The 23,861-nt window shown below is 43.4% G+C and overlaps 1 protein-coding gene and 1 long non-coding RNA gene across 4 annotated transcripts in view; both read left to right on the top strand.

Annotated features, from left to right (window-relative positions):
* The window catches only part of LOC131261833 (glucose transporter type 1), a 54,723-nt gene extending 47,955 nt beyond the window's left edge, over nucleotides 1–6,768 (top strand). For 2 of the 3 annotated variants that reach the window (XM_058263671.1, XM_058263673.1), the window contains exons 16-17: nucleotides 1,981–2,445; nucleotides 6,203–6,768. In XM_058263671.1, coding sequence (XP_058119654.1) covers nucleotides 1,981–2,445; nucleotides 6,203–6,318 — 581 coding nt within the window. In that variant the 3' untranslated portion in view covers nucleotides 6,319–6,768. The remainder of the gene's footprint in view (nucleotides 1–1,980; nucleotides 2,446–6,202) is intronic. The other variant, XM_058263674.1, reaches the window with a different exon arrangement.
* A 3,918-nt stretch (nucleotides 6,769–10,686) lies between these two features.
* LOC131263774 (uncharacterized) lies at nucleotides 10,687–13,832 on the top strand. The gene is made up of 2 exons (XR_009178259.1): nucleotides 10,687–12,031; nucleotides 12,071–13,832. It is a non-coding gene; the product is annotated as an uncharacterized LOC131263774 (long non-coding RNA).
* Nucleotides 13,833–23,861: the final 10,029 nt, after the last annotated feature.

The raw sequence follows: 23,861 nt of genomic DNA, 5'->3' as shown, positions 1-23,861 counted from the left end.
CTTTATGCTTCCACTCTCAGCTGTTCTTGTATTTTAGATGGAATTGAATCGTTTTTTATATTAACTTTTTCTTTTGTTCGATGTTGCAGTTGGCTGTTTTCATTAACATCACACATTTCTTATTGCATCCACCAGTGTGTTTCCTAAATGTTGTTATATTATTCGTAGTTTTAATGTACTATGTGTATTTAACTCAACATATATTTCGCTAAAACTTTAACAAAAGTTTGATTATAAATATCTTGGTAAATAATCCATAGTACTGAAGTTTTAAGGATTTGACTCATCCTTCCTACAATAGTAAATTCAACATTTTTTTCGCTATTTATTCCCAAATACACAAACATACAAGTTATTACTACAGAAGTACACATTAAAGAGAAGAACAATTCCAGATTAAGTTAAAGTTGCAGTGTACGCGCACTGCGGACTTGATTCCTCAATGTTATGGGTTATCAGGAAAAGAACTTTTTTTAAAATGATTTTTTTTTGTAAAAATTTAGGAGAAAAGATCGCGTGCATGCAGGAAGTATATAATACCGTATATTATATATAATACCGGAAGTATATAATATATAATACCGAACCGTTTTATACAACATAGACACACAAAAACACACAACCATATTCAGAGGTCAAAAATACCGATAGTAGTGTTCAACGTTCCTAAAAGCTTTCCGTCGAAGGGCGAACGGCCCGCAAGTTGTTGCTGTGCCCATAAAAGCACTGAAAGATTTTCACTACCCAAACCATTCTATGATCAAACGCTTTAGAAAAAGTGTTTTGCTTCCATTTATTTATTTTTTTCTTTTTTTTTGCATTAAATAAAAGTGCCATCTGGGGCTACTCGTACTAGACTATCCGGCACACAAGCAACAGTCATTAAAAACACATGTGGTAGCACAAGAAGACAACAGGACTATAAAAAAGCATACTTTAAATGGGTGTCGAATAAGTGTGGTCTTACGAGGGAGTACAATACTCTGGTGCATACAATTCTAAGCGTCGAACATATCCTTGAACAACAGGAGTACGCAAATAAGCAATACCTTTCCATCGAATTACAACATAAAGAAGGAAAGAAAGGAACAAGAAATTTAGAAACAAAATTTCGTCGATGCCTTGGGTAACAAGCATCATTAACTCACGCAGTAGAGAGATGTAGTGTGTACTTAGATGTTTAGTAGTTTTATTCATCGCTAGAGCTTAAAAAACACTGTACCGAACGGCTCACGGCTGCGTCCAGACAACAGAGTGTACACATTTCCACCATCTTTTACCGATTTCCATCTCTTTATCACGCTCGCTGAAATACTATCCTGCCTATATATGCTCTTTGCGACCTTATTTCCGAATACACCGGACGCCGACGACCGATCGGGCGCTGCACACGATCGTTCAGATCCTTGCCTAAAGCTGAGCCAGCACCAGCCCTACCGATAAGCTCAACCGCCTGTTCGGGAAGCGGAGCAAACGGCCGCTTCCATTCCACTTCACACTTTGACCTTTACCGCTTCAATCTGCCATCACCAACCGGGAGAGTCTCTTCCGTTGCCACCTGCCAGTAGTAGTTCTACACACTCCCAACGTCAAGGTCGACACTCTTGAACTGCTAGAACCGACTGTCCTGATCATCACTTTCACCCAAAGTGTACAACATCCGTTTGGTTCCGGTGGACCCTCACAAGAGACGGACGAGGGGAGAGAGGCGCAGGGTTTTATGCGTGCCTGTGTGTGTGTGTACGCGTGTGTGCGCAATAGCTGATAACGAGTCTGCACACTGCATCACTTGCTAGAACTCTAGTGTAGAGTTTGTCTACTCACCCGCTCACTCACAGTCTGTACATTCTGTAATCGATCGAACATCGATCGCTGGTCAATCGCTCTCATCCAACACATGTCCGTTCCATAATGCCGTTGTCCTCTGCTGCGACTCCCTCGCTATGCCTCATCTGCCTCATCTCGATTCCCGGCGAGAAGTGTTCGGATCGGCAACGCTGGACGGCGAGATGGGCCCCTATCCACTGAGTGACCACAGCAACCTGCTCGACAAGACGTCGGCGACACTGGACGGCGAGATGGGGCCCTATCCACTGAGCGACCACAGCAACCTGCTCGGTCCGTCGTCCAAGTACGTCGGCGTTGGGCTAGGCTACGCGGTCCCTTCCGGTGGGTACGGTGGCCATATGCCGGCGAACTACGGCACGACGACGGCCGGCACCGTTGGCACGACCGTGGCCATCAGCACCAACTGCTCCCCGATGCCGCTGAGGCGGTCGCGGGCCAGCGGACGGGGTACCGGGGCGCCCTCGCACGGTAACGCGTCCTACGGCTATGCGCAGGGGGACGGCTACCATGGCGGTGGCGGTGGTGGTGACGGCGGGGGAATACCGGTGCGCGACAGCTTCCGGCGTCACTCCGCTCACGGACGGATCGTGTGTACAGGTATAGCTCAAATGTTATCACCGACCCTAACCCTTCAGACGCTTTGGGATGGTTTTGTGGCATTCGTCTATCCCAGGAATCTTCCTGGATCTGGTGCATAACCAATTCGGTGGAAAGCCCTTATCAGCATAGGAATAGTGTGTGCAAAGTATAGGCAAGTTAGAAAAGTCCATAAGAATCAAATCCAGCTACGTGGAGAACAACTTCCCGTTGTTAGAATAGCAAGATAGCAGGTCCCCCAAAAACCCAGATGACATAGTAGCCCATGATGTTTAATTATCCCACGGTTCGCGACTAAACGATTTTCTTTTTCTCTTTTTCTTCTTTCTCTCTCTCTCTCTCTCTTTCTCCTTTTTCTTCCCGTTTTTTTTATTTGTTTCCTTCTTTTAAATGTACTTTCCATTCTTTACCCTCAGATCCGTAATGTGACGAATTCGTTAGCGAGTTTACTTTGCCCTGTTTACCGACCTCTGTGTGTGGTATGTGTTGTTGTCTCAACATTGCCACAGAAAACGGTACCGCGATACCCGGGTGACCCTCTCCTTCGCCTGGTTGGGAGATTGCAGGTATTTGTCCGCCCCTCTCCCGAATCGTAACTAGCTTCGACCTTCGAAAATAAACAAGATGGGTAACTTGAAACGAAAGAACCCAAGCAGGAAGCGTCTTGGACTCAGCGATGACATTTTTTTTATAAGAAATGTGCAGTTCGGTTCTTGCTACTAAGCGATTTGTATTTTCCTCCTTTTTTCGTAATCAAACTGATCTCTAACGTCCATTTATCGCTACTGTTCAAAGCTAATTCTCGAATGCCACGATACCATCTTAACCCAAAAACAGACATGTTTGACCACTCCATGTTAAGAGCGTTACGAATAGATCGTGTTTACTTATAAGAAGGGAGTGTAGTGCCCGATGCCAACAGACACCAAAGGACCATGCGGCGCTCCTTGGCATACACGCGTGATATGTAATACGTTTCGATTTCAGCTGTTATTAAAAATGAAATGAATAGTACAGTACAAAGTGAAGGAAACACACGCAAAAGCTCATAAAACAGAAGAGTTTCCTTCGTTAAATCATCCTCCACGAAAAAACCAGAATGTGACCACTGGAGGAAAGTAGATTTTTCGAATGTGTTTACATTTTGTACATTTAAGAATAGATATGTAAACGGTAAATATATTTTTTAAACACTACACAACACACAAAGCAGGAAACACACTAGGCAAAACAAGAAAACGCTGAAGAATTAAGATAGAAAAGGTGTTTGAGAAACCAAATACATGGTGATTAAATACTATAAAGTGATTCCAAAGAAGAGATAGGCGATTATGCATGAAGGTATTATGCCAACAGAAACAGAATAATATCGACAAACGGTTTAATTTTACCTTATCAGTTGTGATAGAATAATCACGAAATTAAATCGCCACGATAAAACTAATCGCTTCCAGCGTATGGCGGACAAAGTGTTGGTCCTCCGATCGAAAAGTACTGCTTGACGTATAAGAAAAAAATGGTAATGCTACCTCATGCCCTTGTAGAGCGCCCGAGATTGAATATTATGTTTCGCTCAAAATCGATCACCGCGCCGAGTTTTACGATGCACATATTCATCGTCGCCAGCGCCGGTCGGCAACAGGCACTTGGATGAAGGCCCACGCTGGCCAGTGGATTTAATCGGTCGATAAAGCATCATCACACTTACGGTAATCGCTTCGGCTAAGCATGTAAATTTACTGTCTTTTTCGATTTAAAAGTTAACACTTATGCTAAAGAGCCGTCGGTTGGAGGCGAACGAACACACTCTGTATGGAGCTCCACATTAGACGGTTGATCGAAAGTAACCCATCTAACTTCCTTGCCCGGGAAGTCCGTGCCCAAAAGAACAAGTTTATTTATTGGGTCTCTTCCTTCCCCGACACTTTATCCGGGAGCTCCCGGATCAATGCAAGCTAATCGTTCCGCCTCCGATCGGAGCGCACTCCTGCCAATCCCCTGACACGTCCCCCCGCTCGGTTACGCCCCCGAAGGTATCGATACATAAATATATTTTTGCAAAATTTATGTTCAATTTATTCATACACATTTACATTATCCAGCCGAAGAGACGGGTGGCGAAGATGTGGCAGGCATAATTTCGTGTCCCAACCCGGGGCCATTTTCGGGCGAACGATGCCGGGTATGGGATGCCAACCAGCGAACCGGAGCGAAACTTGCTTCCTCCCACCTCCCCTCCCACCAGGCGATGGAACCAGTGAACCGAGTAAGGTCAAGGACGGAGGGCGCAGGACACATAGTCCGCCGTGGGGGCGTATGGTGGGCAGCACGCAGGGTTGTAATGTTTCATGCATAATAAATTGGTTGGAGCATAATACACTGTTCCCGCACCACTCCCTCCACCACAGCCACTGGCCGTTGTTTGAGGGCAAAAATGAATGATGAAAATTTTGGCGACACACACTGCGAGCGCACGAGGGCGGAGTGACAAAGTATGATAAAATTCAACTCGCGGTAGAAAATCCCACTGGCGAACTGGCAATGTGCTGCTTAGCGGTGGCGCAGCATAAATTTTAATGAGCAGTAAACTCTCGCGAAGGGAGATAATGAAAAGTAAAAAAAAAACGTCAAAAGTGATTTAAATTAAACTCGGCGTACGACAATCGGAGTGAGAAAGTTCTGCAGAACAAATTTTTGGTAGAATTAAAGAAAAATCTGAGAGAATCACGAATTTTAAAAAGTTTGCATGACATACTAAGTTTAATGAATAATATACGATACATCTCTTAACAAATTTTACATGAGTAGCAACGAAAAAATACACAAAAGAAAGGAATACAAACATGTAGGAAAATTAATTACTTTTAAATTAACTGTAGAGCAGAGTTACTCAAATTGCGTTAACTCTAATTAAGGATTAATTGAAAAAAATAATTAAGAATTATAATTCAAAGGAAAAGTTGTTCAATTTTAAACAGGTTTCCGAGATCCAAAACAAACACACGTAAAAACAAAAATCTACCAAATAACGTCGGAGTCAAAGCCTGCCCCGATACACTGAAACACATTTCAACACATCAAACAACGTCGACGCGAAAAAAGGGACTAGTGTTTCGTTTTCCTTCTTGGATATGCATGGTTGTAGTGTGCAAGCTGAAAGAGATGTTTACATTTCCTCATGCCTCTCTCATCTTCTAGCATTTCGGTTCACGTGCTAAGCTAATTACATTTTAAACATAAAACATCAACCAGTAGGATCGATCCGTCTAATTCATTCGTTTTTTTTTTAATCTTTTATGCATGTTCCAATTTAGTCGAACTGTAGTGTGGAATGATATGAAATGGACGTCTTTGATCTTTTCCCTTTCTCTATCTCTTTTTAATATTTTTGAATCTCTTTCAATCTCGTTAGATGTGTGAATGACGAGTTTAATGTTACGATTTACGAACTACCTGTTTTTACTCGTCGGTTTGGTTTTGTTAGTGAATGCGCAGCCATTTTTACTTCCCTTTTGAAACAATTTTATCGATCTTCTAGTTCATAGGTTGCTGTGATTCGTTTCTCATCTACCTCATCTAGTTTGCTCCCTAAGATACTACCCATCCCTAGTGTCCTTTACGTGCTCTCCCAAATTTGGATCATTTGGAAAGTTCCCCCCCTCCCCCAGAACTGCTTCTTGCCAAAACCTGGAACAAGGCCTACGGTTTGAGGAAAAGGTCCCTAACTAACTCCCCGTTCCACCCATTCGCCTTCCAGCCGCATCCGAGCGATGTTCCGAAAACGCAAGAAATACTCAAAATCGAACTGCCACCTGTGCGCCCCATCACCGTCATCAGCAGCAAGTACCTGTCTGCCAGAACACAGGGCCTTGACTGAAGAGCACCGCCTTGACTCCTAATTCGTTCGACCCGGCGGCGGCGGCGGCGGCGACGTCGGCGGCGGCTGGGGACGCGACTCAAAGCGACAGTGGCCTACCGACCGATCTCGGCTCGCCGTTCGAGTGCGATCGGAGGTGCACGCTGGGTAGTACGGTCAGCCTGCATACGGCCGGTCGGACGGCCCGGCGTACCGTCGAGCGGCGCGGCCTCAGCCACAGTCGCATCAGCCTCCGTAGCGAGACGACCGGCAGCAGCTACGGCGCCGGGGCCGCGTCCAGTGCTGGACACCACCACCATCATCACCAGCACCAGCACCACCAGCACCAGCACCATGCGCACCGGGCGCACGGTGGGGCGGGGGTGGGCCACAGCCACCGGCGGCACTCGTCGCAGTCGCAGTCCCCGCGCTGCACGCACCATCGCCATCATCAGCAGCGCGACGACGAGCACCAGCAGCCACCGCCGCCGCCCCCGGCACGGTCGGCCGATGAGGAGGAAACAGGCGAAGATGACGAGGAGGAGGAGGAGGAGGAGGAGGTGGCCGGAACGACGGCCACCCTGTGTACGGAGGACGAGCGGCATGCGGGCGGTAGTGCGTCCACGATGTACGCCGAGAACTGTCACTGCAGCCGTGGCAACCTGACCACCACCACGACCACGGACGACGATGACGAGATCCAGCAGTACTTCGTGGTTGATCAGCAGCAGCAACAGCATCAACCCCAGCAGCAGCCACAACCAGCTCGAAGCATCTCCCGGCGACCGTCGGTGTCGAGCTGTACGTCGCGTGTGTCCCATCGGAGTGCCCGGAGTACGCCTCGGTCACGCCGGGTGACGACCCCGATCAGCTGCTGTTCACACCACTCCCATCACTCGCAACCGGTGGCCACCGCCCATCACCCGGTGGTACCGGAATCGCCGGCGGTGATTGGCCACCGAGCGCAACCGGACAGTGGCGGCTCGAACGCGACCATCTCGAACTTCAACATCAACCCGGCCCGGTTCCAGTGCAGCTACTACACGGCGGACGAGAGCGAGAACTCGTACTGCTCGATCAGCGGGGAGAACATCCGCCAGATCCAGGCGCAGACGGCCATCCAGCACCAGCTTGACCGGGAGGAGCAACGCCAGCGGCTGCAGCCACTCCCACTGGGCGTGAACGGGGACAACGACAGCCAGCAGGACGTGGCGAGCCTCAACGAGTCGATCGTGTCGATGGTGGAGTCGAGTTCGAGCGAGCTACCGGAGGGTGGCTCGACGACGACCACGACGAGCACGACCACCTCCACCACCCAGCGCCAGCTACACCAGGTCGGGGGGGAGGCCGGCCACCAGGTCCGGAGCGCCGGCAGCCAGCTCATCCTCACGCCCTCGAAGATCACGATCGAGAACATCGGGCAGCTGTCGGAGATCGGCACGGACAACTACGAGTTCGACGACCTGGACATCAACATCCCGGAGATCTTCCAGTCGCCGTCCAAGATCAAGTGGAGCTTCCTGGCCAACCTGGACGAGAGCAAGTCGAACAAGTCGCGCATCAGTTCCGTCTCGTCGCTGGTGGACGTGGCGAGCAGTGGGCGGGGCCGGAGCGGCACCGAGTCGGGCGGGGCGGACGTGAGCGAGACGGCGAGCGACAACGAGTACAGCCCGAACCGGATCCGGCGCCGACGTCCGGAACCGCTCCCGCTCGGTGAGGCGGCGATGGCCGGCTCGAGCCAAACCGTGCAGGCGTCGTCGTCGAGCTGCAAGATCGAGGAGCTGCTGAAGAAGTCCTCGCCGTCGGCGTCGTCCGACTTCAAGACGGTGTCCATCTGGCGCGCGGAGAACGGCGACGAGGGTAACGCCATCATCTTCCACCACGAGAGCGAGATCGTGGAGAACTGCTGCACGAACCATTTTTTAGACCACAGTAGCTACGACGTGTGCCGGGTGGACAACTGCGACTACCTGATCAAGAGCAGCGACACGGACACCGGCACCAAGCGGTCGTCGTGCGGCAGTCTGTGTAAGAGCGCCGAGCGGCTGAACAACGCGACGGCACCGGCCGGTCCGGGCACGAAGCAGCTGGAGCTGAAGCAGCGCAACATCTTCACGTCGTCGCTGGCCAGCACCACCAGCGCGACCCCGGCCACGCCGGCCCTCACCACCGCCACGGTGTACAGCATCATCTCGCCCGACCTGAAGCGCTTCGAGAAGCAGACCAACCTCAACCGCAACTCGGTCAACCTCAGCCAGAACCTGCCGTCGTCGCCGTCGTCGTCGTCGACGTCGTCGATCTTCGCCGGCAACTACGCCGGCTCGTCCGTGTACCGGAACATCAACCAGCAGCCGCCGACGTCGCATCAGTCCGAGCACGACAAGCTGCTGAACACGGGCTCCACCGGGTCGGCGTCTCAGCGCTCCCGGCTCAACACGGCCCCGGCCAGCACTATCTCCCGCTCGTCGAGCACCCAGCGGGCCGCCACCACCGCCGGCTTCAACAACCAGCCCAACAACGGCCACACCTACAACTACAGCAGCACCCTCGACCGCTCGACGCTCGGCGGACGGACACTCTCGACGGCGTCGCTGGGCTTCAGCGAACCCTCCCATCGGCGGCCCGCGGACGACCCGGAGCAGCCCCAACCGCCGCCGCAACCGTTCAGTATCTCCGTGGTGAGCGACGCCGCGGCAACGACGGCTACAACGACGGCCGCTGCAGCCGCCGCCAGCCAATTCTACAACAAATCGTACCACTACAATCTGACCGCTCAGAACCAGCTCTATTTCCAGGCCTTCTCGAATCTGGTGCGCGAGCAGGAGCAGCAGCAGCAGGAGCAGCAGCAGCAGCAGAACTGCGAGTTCCACCAGCAGCAGCCGCAGACGCCGTCCCCCCAGCCGCAGCCCAGCTGCCCCCAGTGCTACGAGTACTACGAGTGCCAGGCGCAGTACTACGCGAACGCGACCAACGAGGCGGACACCGAGTTCGCCGACACGGAGTTTGCGGGCGGGTCGGCCGGCGACGGCGGCGGCATCGGTGGTGTCGGGCTGCGGCAGCGAGGCGGCTGGCGCCGGAACGTCGGCACCACGCTGCGCATCAACGGGCTGGTGCGGGTCGTGCGGACGAGGGCGCGCAAGTGTGCCGACTACATCCGGCAGAAGGAGCACCAGAGCAACAACCGCTTCCGCCGACGGAAGTAACGCGCCCCCGGGGGTCATGCAACTCCGCACCGAAGTTAGGTTAAGTTTTAAACATCTAAGCCCTAGGTTAGACGAGCGCGCGCGCACACACGAGATAAAGGGGAAGAACCGTTTCTCCCCTTAACAGCACACACAACCACACATCCAAAAGCGAAACAAATAGCGTTTAAGCATACTAGATCGTATCCCACATGGGGATGCGTGTTTTGACAGGAGTGAACGGGAGCGAGTGAATGAGGTTAGGTTATTAGGTTAGGAACATCCAAAGAAAAAAGCCACACTTGGTTGAAAAAAAGTGGTAAAACCAATTGCCGACAGTCTATCGTTCGACTAAACTGCATCCAAAGGCATTTTAGTACGTTCGTTTTCGTGTTTTCCCATGGGTTGCTGCGATGGATGAGAACCCCGTTCCCATAGCGGGCACAACGTGTACATCGGTATCCACTGAGAAACGGAACATACGAGAAGCTTCGTCTCTGCACAAAACTAAACCATAGGAGGATTGAAAGGATTGCCTTCGCGGCGGTTTTCGATCTAGAGTACGGCCCGGCATCGATCGGTTGGGTTTTACATTAAGTTTATCTTTAAGCAGCAGCAGGGGCAAGGGAGAGGGATAAGAGGAGGGGACCGTAATCAGATTTAAGTAGGCCGAAAATGTAAAGTAACGGAGCACACGTGGTTGTAATTGCCCGTGGTCGTAAAAGGCACTCCGAACGGTTAACAAAATGAATTGAGCATTCCTTCCTTCCCACTCGGGGTGGGAGGGAAACCTATTTCCTTCTTTTTTTCCCTTTATTTTCACCATGCCATAAAAGGAATTTAAACACGGAAAAACACCTTCATATCGGTCAGATCGGTCCTGATGATTTGAAACAGAAAACAAACAAGCTTGAGTGATCGTGATCGTGAGTGGAAATAGGATTCTTTTTGTTTGCTAGTCCCTAGGTTAAGGTTAGGCTATAATATGAACAAACGATAGCTATTAACACACCCTACCATAACGATGATAAGTCTAGTGAGGATTGATCTTGCGTCGCCACATGTTGAAGGCGGTTCAAATTCTTCCCTTTCCGGGGAGTTGTTTAGATAATATAATTAATTTTCTCTATACCACGTTCCACTCAGTTATGATCCCGATCGTCGTTAAAGCTAATGGAATTGCCAGTCGCACTGTTTCGTGTTGTTTGAAGTTTTTGTTAACCTTGTCACCTTTATCGGGTTTTTGAAACACTTGCTTTCTATTTTCTACCGAAAGGACATGATCATTGTTTGTACATAAACGCGTAACGTTTTCGTTTTCCTTTCTCACGCTGTGTTAGGAAGTGCCTCAACCGCTGAGCGGTCCTGGGCGTGTTCATTTCGAATTGCTATAAGTGAAAAAGGGGGTGAGGGGGAAAGAGGGAATACAACAAAATGGTAGCTAAAACAACTGGAAGGAATACAAAGTTGACCGCCCGCCAAAGGGTGGCCATTAGTGAGCGGAGCATAACAAAAAAAAACATAATAAAACAAAAAAGAACATATTTTAAGCGTCAAAACATGTAGATAATGATTTTTCTGTACTTACGTCTCAGCAATTTGACAGACACAGAAAATATCAACGTAACACTACGGTTTAATGAAAATAATATTTAATCAACCCCTTAGTATAAATAACTAGAGCAAATTGTACCGCAAACACTACGCGTGAACTCATCTATACTTACTAACGGTTTAAGTGATAGTGACAGATACTTTCTAGCGTAGCAGTGGGCGAGATATGAATCTGAAATCTTAGCTAAGCATACTAGACAATGGCCACAGATAGTAGATATTAATCAACTGTATAGCTATCACTGCAAAAATAGAAAACCAAAAAAAAAGGGAGATAATTACTGATTACCGTACACGCAGCGGAGCCGAAATACGTGGTTCATAATCGTACGTTAACTGGGATTTTTCTCAACCGAACAGTTGGGGATGGAAAACAATTGAACGATCGCATATATACATCAATATATATATAAACGCTGACGGGCCGGCTTATCGGTGCTCGCGGTTAGAGAGGAATGATGCCCGGGGGCGATAAGAAATGCAACTAAAGCTATAATAATATTAAAAGTAATTTTGATGCACTGCCAAAATGGTTTTTAAGAAAAACTTATATAAACAATGATACCGATGTTTGCGATGATTAAAAAATGTGGTAAAGTCTAATCAAAAGCTAATGTTTCACGTAACGATGCAGCCAACGGAGGGGCTCTTTCTTTGACCAACCAAACAGAACAAGAACAAAAAGCATAGAAAGCAAAAACGCGCACCGACAAGCAGAAAGTCAAACTTTGTAAATCAAAACTTTCTCACTCATCATACAATTGAAGGAAATAACCACACAAAGCAAAAAAAAAACGTATAAAAAAAAACAATTTACTCAAATGTTGACAAAGATAGCTCATTGCAATCAATAGCAATATCAAAATGAATTATGGACTCGTGAAAGAAAATGTTATTTTTTCGATGTTTTCCGGTTTCTCTTTTTCTGTTATTTGTTAGCTCAATTCAATTTAACATGATTCCATGTATAAAGTTTTCAGATTCAGAAAAATTAATTTTAAATCACAGGTAGGATGGTATGTGTTACTTTTTGTATAATAATTTTAAATTCAAAAAATTACATTGTACTGAAAAAAGTCGTTTGCTATCAAAGCGTGAAACAAACATTCACATGGAAATGCTTTTAAATCACTGCCAAAAGAAGCGTTTTAGAATCGAATCGCTTCCGTTTTTGCTCACTCTTCTCACTGTACCACCGTTAGAACACTCTCTGTTTGTTATTTTGCTGTACCATTGGCTCTTTTTATGGAATAATCGAGGATGCTTTCAAAAAAGTAAATGGAAGAATAGCATTGACATTATGAGCAAACGCTGTTTAACGAGGCAAGTTTCAGACAACACAAGATATCTCATTACCAGTGAATTAAACCTTAACAGAAGAACAAAAACCACGCATTACAGCACGTTAAATATATAAACTATAAAGTAAAAACAAAACAATAAAAATATACACTCACACAAACACAGAAACATACACTATTAACAAAAAACAAAACGAGTTCGAACAATACGAGTGTCAGTATATGAGTAAAACCAAAATCGGGCAGCTGCTAGCTGACACCGATGGCCGACAAGTGAGGGCGGTAAGGTAGGGACAGTTTCCAAGCATGGCAGCAAAACATTAATAATAATAATAATAATAATATAATGGATGGCGAATGAAGCGCCGATCGCATGTATAATTTGTAAGTTTTTACATAGTACAGCAAAACAAATACCAGCAAACAAAAACGACGCAAACTTAGAGCTAACTTGTCGTAAAGAAAAGTGCAGCGATGCCTCCTGAGGTGTACTATAAGGAGAGAAAAACTTAGCTGCATAAATTATATAATAAAATTGACTAAAAAAGCATGCCATGCACTGAAAATCATGGGAAAAGTGAAAAAGTGAACAGGAAAACATTCTCTAGTAGGAAACGGCAACATGTCACCTTCGATAAGAGGGCTGTTGATAATTCTAAATGTAAATAGTAAAGATATTTGAAAATTTGAAGATAAAAAAAAACGAAAACCGAAGAGAAAGATTGCATAGTAATGTTCTGTTAACGTTTTCTGTACCCAGAAAAAAATGGCAAGCGTGAGCGTTAGCGAAGCTGCAATATAAGCTACATTAAAAAGAAAAAAGGAAATTCTTAGACACACTTGAGGTTAACGAAGGGAAAAGATGCGGCGCATACGAGCACGCAACGGACAAATACGAGCAAAAACCTTACCAACTACTTACAACACCGCCAAAGACAGTCGCACTTGGAAACGTTAATGACAAACAGAAGAAAAAAAAGAATAAAAAGAAAAACAATATCTAGCCAGTAAGAATAACATTAACTGCTTACACGATTCACAAACTGCACAATTATTTGCAGTCTCGTAGGACGCAGCTGCCAGTATAAGTATAAGTCACACAAATGACAGATAACGTAGCGACACATTGAGGATCAATCCAATCACCCAAGGGTTCCATCTGCAGTCGGGGCAGCAGTTTTTATTGTCATCATAACGAAAAATAAAAACGTATAGTCTCGAATTAAACAAAGAAGCGGGCGGAAGGAAACTAGCGAGCATAAATGGAAAATACATACGGCAGGTGGGAAGACGAAGTAAACGCATATTAAAACGAAATAAGTGCTACGAACACATTCAAATAAACAAAAGAAAAAAAAACAAGAAACGCTAATCAAGAAAACAAAACAAAAGAAAAAAACCACTAAAAAGAAAGTTGGTTGGTGGCAGTTGATAGAGGTGACATAAACAAAAGATAACAAATCCTCAGCATTATTACAGCGTAAGAAATATGATTATCGTCATTATTGAACTGTTCGTAACACCCAAACAAACTCACACACACACACACATACTTAGATTGAATAATTGAGTTAGAATCAGAAAGATGCATTACGATTGCAGTTGGTAAACGCAAAGCACGAAATAAATGAGTCCGGAAAAAGCGTAGAGAAAGCGTTTGCAAGGAACGGAGGCAACTCCTTGCGAAGGCTAGCAAACCGTTAAAAAAAAGATAGTGCTAAAATTGAGAAACTAATTAACGAATCGTAAACAATAGACGGACCTGGGGGATGAGAATGGGATGGGTGGAATGTAAAGTGAAGCCAATTTAACGAAACGGATGCCGAAGTGGTGTGTGTAATCGACATAAATCGTGCTAGATTAGAAAGCGGAAAAAATCGCGGGACGTTGGAGTCAAGGGGCAGCAGCATGTGAGAAAACATTGGGGTTCGGAAACGAGGCGGTATAAATATTTATTACTTAATTTAAAGATTAACAAAACAAAAACAAAACAGAAAAATAAATAAACCAAAGTGGAAGAATTAAATTAACAGTATGCGTTGTTTATCGTCGCTATTAGGAAAGAAAACAGCGACCGTGTAAACGATCCTTCATACTCGGCGAGAGAAGAACGATTAGAGTGAAAGAGTAAGTACGATCACCGCACGTGTAGTGCCATGGCAACAGGAGGACCTGCTGAATTCCTGCTCGCCTAATACTGGCGGGCTGATTTGCAGGTGAAGGCCGGCTCACGTCCGACAACCGTCACGACGCAGTCCGGTGCCGCTATCCGGATCGAGCATGCGCTCCTGTTACTTGCAGCTCCGCCATTCGGGCTACGACGCGTACCGCACACAACAAACGAGACACGCTCGGTACGAGCTGAGTCTACCTTCAGCGCCTCCTGCGCTCCTGTTATCTTTTTGCACTTTGTAGCGCGAGGTTCTGCGCAACCTGTTGGCATTGATTTCCTTTTTTTCCCCCATTGGCTCGAAATGGGATCCACGTTCAAACCAGTTTCAAAATTTAAACAAGTTGCAGTTTGGAGTATTAACAAATGTTATGTATTTATGTATGTTGTCTCAGCATTTGGATTGCTTGGCGATGGGCTTAGTAGTATCATTTTTTTCTTCATTCGATAAAAACATATAAAATGAAATAAACGCACAACTTCCCGCTCATTATTTAATTTCTTTCTTTTTTCAAACACGTGATCAACACTGATTGCATTGTTGTAATATTTCTCTTTACAGTTTATTACACTCTTTCGTCTAACAAAGTTATTTGTTCGTTTGTTTGTTTGTTTGTTTGTTTGTTTGTTTGTTTGTTTGTTTGTTTAGATTTTAGTTTCTTTTCTTTGTTTGTCTTTGTATCGCCTCCAGCACTACTGCATGCGGTGTTAGGGATGTTTTATCTGTTTATAAATTGTCCATGTTTTGAACCATATTTTTGTTCGGTTTCCCAACGTGGCCCCACGGAACATGGTGCCGTATCCAAAGTCCTGTGGCTACACACACACACACACAAACGCTACATTCCATGCTCAGCTATCTCAAAAGTGTTGGTTTTTTGGTTTGGGTTTAATCTTTTGTTTTTACATTCAAAAAATATATATAATATATTCACGCATATATTCTTTATAGTTGCAACTACATTTGTCTGTTATTACACACACACACACGCACACACATTCACTGCATCCTTTTGGGTTTTTTTGTTTATTTGTTTGTTTCTTTGTAAGTTACAGTTTAGTAATAACCACTGTGTTCCATTTATAAGTAGGTTTATGTTGGAAAATCTCCACGTCTCTTGCTTTGCTGACATCTCCTGGCGGGTTCATGTTTCCTCTCCGTGTGTACCTTTATTTAAGTAGCGAAATATTTGTCTTCTAATTAACGTTCTGCCTTAGCTTTCCTCCCTCTTCACACGCACAGATTCACACGGACACACTAATCTAGGCAGGTATTTTCGGTGCTTATCAAAATGTTCCATCTAACTAACATCGTCCAACGAAATCCCTCCTGCTTTGTGTTGGCCACCTCTCAAGACATGTTGTTCGAGTGTCGTTTTCTAGTTTGCATTTTGATTTTACACGAAATGTCAAGTATTACCACCACCACATGATCACAAATTGTTTCCAGAAATACCTTATGTCTACCAAATAACAGCACGAGCCGAGATCGCATCAGAACGGTACAGGAGTAAAGTGTCATTTCGGCCCCGAAGCCATGCTAGGAGTTGTTCCTATTTTTCCAGCCTACTTCAAATCTTTTCTTTGTCCATGAATCATGTTGAACTCAACGTTTGGAAAGATTTCACAAATGGCGCACAAAAATGGAAAGAAAATCGCCTCAAGATTGTTTTGGTAAGTCTCTTAGATAGTCAGTGTCAACATGCAGGAGGATCATGTACATAGATGTATGGTGTATGCTTGTCCGTATGTGCTTGTAGTTTGTGAAATATTCCATGGGATCCAAGCAAGCCAAAAGAATTGTGTTATATGCTTACCGTTTAGCCTTAGCGTACCTCCGACACTTCGAGACGTATAACGTATGGTTTTATATGTTTTTGTGCGATGATTTGTATTTCTACCATTTCTGTTAAAGCCGACCCTAAAACGTTTGCATTTTGCAATTTTACTTTACTGCCTATTTAATTTATCTGGTGCAAAATTGGTATCCCGACGCGGTGCACATAATGGTTTCGAGAGTGTCTGAGCATTTCCAATGCGTAATGCAATCACACTTCCTCCTCGTGCTTGTTGTTTCACTTTTTCGCGTGTCACTATTTATTATTTCGTTTGTTCATTTTAAAATTAATCAGACTTTCCCGTTTTATTTCATTATTCTTAGCTGTGTGTTTGTCGTTTGGTTTTAGTTATGCATTAATGTTTGTTTTTCTGTATCGGTTGACTAAATGTTTGCTCAATGTTTCCCGTATGTGTGTTTGAATATTATATTCCTGTTCCAACTAGCTTTATTATTATTATTAACTATTGAAAGTACTGCTGTTGCTTGATAAAATGTTGCCACTTTCTACCTACGCTATTTGCTTACGCTTTCGTATTTATGAACTTTTCAAAACAAACAGAGCATACACATGCGGTTCATTGTCGTTTGTTAGCAATATGTTTACTCGCGAATTCGGCTGGTTTGATTATTGAACAGTAACTAGCCATACAAAGGGACAACCACGAACGGTACATTATTCGGTTAAACTCAAATCTCTCTACGGTCCCGTAATGTTAGGGTTAGGCTTACATATTTGTATATACCGCTGATCGTTTTTTATTTTCCCCACTCGCTATAAGAAAGTTACATGCGACAACATATGATTGGATTGTTTCTTCACGTTGCTCCGCCACGACGGGGTTTTACCTTTCCGTTCTGACTAATCGATGGGATGAGAGGTGTTCACTGCACGAGTGTGGTTCGAGAGCCGTCCGGAAAACACCGGTTTTCCGGTACCGCTTTTGTTCTGAAAGTCGGATAGCGCTGTGTATATTAGTCGCACGTTGGCAAAGGGGGGCGAATAGTGGTACAAATATTGTTGCCATCTAGTAAAGCTCCACTAAGACAAGGTTGTAAATTGGCCATTTGGGTTATTTACTTATACGGGTCGGTTTGTGCTTTGCCACCGGCGAACTCTACTTAAAATCTGTTGGACCAGGATTTGGGTTTTCCGTAACGACGCCCTCGTCGGTTGAAAGTGGTTGGTATTATAATGCTTTATTATGTTTGCCCTACGATCGATTGCAATTACTCCCGGATGTGTACGGTGCGTGTGTGTATTTTGTAGTGCGCCATTGCCGCCTCCTTACTGAATAAGTATGTGTTACTCTATTACTTCGAACGTGAGGAAGTTTTATTTTGTATAGTTTTGGGGTTTATTTTACTTTATTTTTTCATACTTTTTTGTTTAATACAAACGATTATCTACCATTTTCTCTACCATTTTCTTTGTTATATAAAAGCTTTTGGTTTTGTTGGTTTGTTCTTCTCTGTTATATAAATGGTTTATATGTTATATGTGCCCTTTTCCTGCACGTGCTATTAATTAAGTTTTCGTTCCGTTCTAGACAAAATTCATCCGGCAGCCCGACCACGCAAGGAAGGGGATACAACAGAGGACGCCAAATTCACTCTCTTTCTTTGCGCCTCATCACATTTCCAATAAACATCCGCCAACTAATTTGCCGGTACCGTGGTGACGACGCTGGTCGAAACATGCGGCCTACAACCTCTTACCGCCGACTGTCCGGTGTCTAAATTTATTTGTTAAACATTAAATGTATTCTGTATAGATAATATGTATGTGTGTATATATATATATATACTATATGCAATCTATTTTTAATGTTATTATCACAAATATGTATTTCGGTTTGATGCATTCGTTTTTGTCTTTTCTCATCCTCTCAGATTATTATCTGCCGCTAATTATGTATTGAAAATCAAAGCCCATTTTGAAAAGTCTGTAATATCTATTGCAGTGCCCTACATACCGAGAGGATGTTTTATGATTGTTTGGTTTGTTTCTGTTCTTTTTTTCTTAGCTGAACTCCATCTACTTATCTCAGGTTTTCTGAACATTCTGAAGGAATCTACCTTATTCTCTTGGACAATGGAACGTTGATTGTAAAGTTATGCATGAAGGTTACGAACCAAAATAGAATATGTAGTTGTTTTTGTTTTTCTTATGCATCGTACCCACCCCGCCCATTGCGAGGGGACGCGGAGGGAAAGCCTTTAAACGGTAAATAGACGAGTAGAAAGTACAGATGTAAACATTTCTAAACGGGCATTATTTGGAGTACTACCGCAACACAGCTGGTATGTTTTCGTCATGTTGGTTCTTCACTTTAAACACGATTATCGTAACGAACATGCACGTGCAGGATGATGATAATGATGATAGCGATGATGTTGCAGAATGGAGGGATCCATTGAGGCAAGAAGAAAAGATCGGAACGGTTAAAACTCGCCCAAGTTCCATCGTGTTGCGCCAGCTAGACAACCTTTTTCGCTGCGTTTGCTCAACTCATGTGCGTGATTATTTATTTTGCTATTGTGTGTGTGTCGTTATCATGCCCTCGCGTTTCATAGCTCAATGGTGAGTTGAAAAGTGTTATTACGCTGTTTTACAAAACGTCGACTGGCGACCGGTGAAACATCTAATTGTTGCTACCCCTTCGTGGCACGCCACCCGGTAGTACATCGAGTTTCGAGAGTAATTCAAACGAATGCTGGATGAGATCCAAGGCTAACCCTTGTCGCGTTAGACACCGATTTAGTTTTGCGAAATAATCTTAACCGCTGTTCTACACGACATTCTGTAAGTTATCGCTTAGGCCTGGCTTTATGTGGCGCGAACAACAATGCGAACTTTATGCGGAATTTGTATTACATCATGGTTGGTTCCAACATCAAAGGTGTGTGTTTTGTTTTAAATATATCGTGTTTTTCGTGTGGCTTTTTTTTCGGTCCAAATCCAAACCTGAACATTCCCAATTGAAGTTATGTACATCGAATGAGAAGAACGTGGTTCAATCAATCATTATGACGCTACTGGAACGATGAAAAAAGCGGCCTGATAATTTCACAACGATACAACCAGACCGTTAAACGCAACAACACGTGACAAATCCTTTCGATGCTTTGCTCTACTGGTTCCTTCAGTCTCAAAAAACGGTTCTTACAGTACAAACAAGCCACTATTCTACACTGTAGTTTCGTAGTTCTTTTGAATAAATCGACGATTGTTGTGATGTTTCGTTACCAACGAAAACACTCCGTTCTAATTGCTAAAATTCTATCAACTTGAATTTGTTTCCTTTTTTTTAACGGTTATCTATACAAAAAAAAAACAGTCATCGTTAAGTAGCAACAGCTTTCCCTTTAAGGGTACGATCGATTCTTACTGCTAAGGTTCGTTTGTTTTTCCTACTACAAAGAGATAGAGAGACGAAGATATAAGTGGTGACCATTTTGGCTTAAAAGAAGTTCAAAATTGTTATCCAACTACGAGCCACCTGAAGAACGCGTTGGCTCCGCTAAGATAAAGCTACATAAATCCAGTGTGTGTTTGATGAAAATACCGGCAAATCATAAGGCTGAAAAAAAACAAATAGAATGAAAATTAAAATGATTTCATTTTAACAAGAAATAACAGAATAACGCAGAAGTAACTTCGGATTGATGCATTCAAACTGAAAACTAAAACGAATCAAAATAAAAACAACAAAAATTATAAGAACGGCGCATGAATACATTTAGCAGATAATTTTTCACTTTTTCTGTTGCTTTATTTCACTGTGAAAACAGTGTAGTATTTTCTTATTTTCCGGCTAATACCGTAAATTTTCATATGCATATGTATATTTTATATAAACGTGTAGTGTTATACAATTACCATTATTATATTCTTGTATCATTGTTTTGCTGTTGTTTTTTTTTTTTACTTGTTTGTGTGTTTTTCTTCAAAAACCATGATAGTTTGATCTTTAGTGACGATAGGTGTCTCGATAAGATTACCGACAGTTAGTTAAAATTAAACCTTTCACAACATGCTGTATCCACAGCTCAATATGATGAATATTGATTGGTTAATTTAAAATGAAAGGCACAAAAACTAAGAAAGACAAAACGGATTGCTATCAAATCGTATCGAATAGTTTGGGGCTGTATCATATCAGAACTGCATTAACGCGTTAGTGATAAACCGTAAGAAAACAAACACATAGCAGCAACATATTTCGTAACACAATCCAAACGCTGATCCATACGGCGGGCTCATATAGAGCAGTTTAGTTTTAAAAATAGTGGTACAAAGAGGGGGAACTATACAAAATCATTAGATACTCATCGTCCCACATGCTCGCGGGGGAGCGGGACCAGTGCGAAAGTGGGGCTGGGGCTAACTTTGCGTATAGGTTACGGGTACTATATGATTTTCCACGAGTTATGGCTAATGTGCAATTATTCTTCACCCTTAATTTTTCCTTTTTTAACAAACAATATCATATAATATGATTAGTACTACAGCGTTCTGATTTAGATAGGATGATTAGGAAAAATAAAACATATGAATGCTTAAATTATCCTTCAACTTGTATGTGCAGCACTCCCCCGCCCTCTCCCTATTTTCCTTAAGTTCGAGGACGTCTAGAGCCTTGCTGGTGATGGTTGGTGTTTTGTTCTACAGTGTTCTTTTTCAAGTATTGTTAAATTAGTTACATTTGCTGGATTATCATCTCTTTGTTTCCTTGCTATTTTTTGTGGGACATTATTTTTTTGTAGAAAAAGGGTAAAGCACACCGTAGTAGCTAATATAGGTAGAGTAAAAACACGCTGCTTACGAAATAAAATGAACAATATTTTAGAATAGATACAATATCAAAGTTGTTTGTTTATGTTTTATCCCTCGCCTTGCAACGGTGACCTATCTCGGGGGTAATCTCGTGGATATTATATGGATAAGAATAATAATTACCAATACTGCTAGGTACTTGGACACTAGCTAGGGGGCAAACACATAGGACCTTAGTGAAATAGAGCAAAAGATAAAAACAAAAGGCAACCCAATAACTGTACAGTAACTCACAGAAAAAAAAGAACTCACACAAAGGGGCTGGAATCTGCCAAATTCCCTGATCCACTATATCCATGGGGCTGGAACCAAGTATTTCAAACAAATCCCTACCAACAGGCGAATAATAAGGTTGGAAATTAAAATTAAAAAAAAAAGATTAACCGTAAAAATTTAACATAATAATCTAATGAAATACATATATGAAATAGCCAGTCTCACTATAAATTGATTGATTAGTTTGTTTGTTTGTTGGTGTCTCTTAATCGAATAATAAAAAATAAAAAAAGATGTAAAATCTCTCTGACGACGCCAAACGCCAGCATGTTTCCCGATTGCCCGCCCTACTCCTCGGTGCATTTAGTTGACTTTACAATACAATAGCATTAGACCCACCGTCCCACTTACAATTTAGGAACCGTAAACTACGACAGTCTGACTCTGGGTGATAATAATAGTTTTTTTTTGTTTGTTTGTTTGTATGTTTAATGTTACGGTATATTATTCTATCATCCATGTACTCCACTACCGAGTGCGAGCAGCCTTTCCCTGCTGGTCAAGTAAATAAGAGTGAGTTGACAATGCAAGAAACTGAAGCGATGAACAAAATCTATACCAAGCCACAAGATGTCAGGCCATAAACAGCATACCACAAAAAAAAAACTTATCAACGCATAGATAACTTTCGGGCGAATAGTAGAGGCCCCCAATATATAGCGTATATGAATTCCTTTGTCAGTACAACATAAGGAAAAGTAGACATCTTTAAACAAACGATAATGTTCCAGTGCATCGAACGTTACTATTATCATATCTTATGTGAGTGAGTGAGTGAGTGAGAGTGTGTTTAGTTTTGCTACATTCAGTACAGTTTACAACAGATTATGGACGTTTCATAGTGCCTGCTTGTGCTCGCACGCTCCTAAAAATAGCTAAAATGTGTGTTTTGTTTTACTTTTCCAGCCACACCCTACACTCACGCGCACGTATCGCACTATCTGTGGCCTTTTCCTAAGATTAGTGACACTTAATTGTTTGTTTCATACGTAAGGCAATTTTCTGTATTGATTCGTTATCGATTAATCATCTAACGGGTGCGCACATAGACGCACAAGTTGAACTAGAACTGACATTAAATGTATAGTGTATGGGGCATATTATATATCGAAAGGGGCATATGTGTTAGTATGCTTTTTCCCCGCCTTCTTTGCTTTTCTTCAGCATGGACTACTTTAATCTGTGATGCCCTGTTTTTTTCTCGTTGCACTCCAAACATTGTGATTCGAGTCAACTCTAAGCATTTTGTTTTTAGACAGCAGTACTTGGAGTTACGTTTCCTCCGATATAGACGTTCAGTAGTATATTTTAAAGAACGATAGTAGCATGTAGGCTGGTTGGTACAAAAACGAACAATATATCGAATGTGAGTGAGTGTTTCTGCTACACGAGGACAAATATGTAATTTCACGGCAAGCCTAAGACATTATAGGATAAAGCTAATTTCTCACCCGCTCTTAAACTCAGCGCCACAACACATTTTAAACACTAACTTTAACCACACACCGTTTACTCGTTTAATCTATCTTGAACGCTCACACCACTAAATAAAATCATTCTCTTTTGTTCCCGCGCAACCCAATATGCTACACAATAATGGAACACAATGAAAAACCAATTTCCTCCTTAATTCCGTCCACTAATTCGACCCATAAAACAAACACCTAAATGCGTAATGTTTTCGTTATCTGATGGTCTACCGAGTGGGAAATGAGATACTATGCGACTTCTTGCGTCCAAAGTTCGCACACAAACGTTTGACAAATTTCGGCTATACACAGTTTTGTTATTTTTGTTTATCTTGTTTAACTTCGACAGGTACTGATCGGTCATAAAAAGTGCGCCTATACAAAACACAGAAAACCTCTAATGCAAAAAGGGTTTCGCGCAACATTTGACGTGCTCCTGCCATCGTGGGACGAAAACTAAACCAGAAAGCATTACATTAATTACAATCCTATAATTACACACTTGCAGCAGTCTATCTCCGCTCGAAACCAGCGCCAAATCTAGCGATTGAAGAAGAAAAACATATTCTTGTTGTGCGAGACATACTTTTGCTCTATGCCTTTTCTTCCTAGTGCCGCTATGTACACGGGGCTAACCAAATCAAACAGGTTCTCATCATTCAGTCCATTTTGTTCATAACCCAGCAGATGCATTTGATTTGAATTCCCTTTTCAAGCTTGCGATGAAGTTTATTGGTCATCAATTAAAGCATCATGGCAAGGAAAAACGCAATTGTACTTCCTCAAAATTTCATATTTCTATGAGAATGGCGCACTACCGGTTTCAGCTATTCTAGAGAGAGAGAGACGAAAAAAAAATCAAACTATACCA

The sequence above is a fragment of the Anopheles coustani genome, chromosome 2, assembly GCF_943734705.1.
Source record: "Anopheles coustani chromosome 2, idAnoCousDA_361_x.2, whole genome shotgun sequence".
Lineage (NCBI taxonomy): Eukaryota > Metazoa > Arthropoda > Insecta > Diptera > Culicidae > Anopheles > Anopheles coustani.
This window is presented reverse-complemented; position numbering and strand designations above follow the sequence as displayed.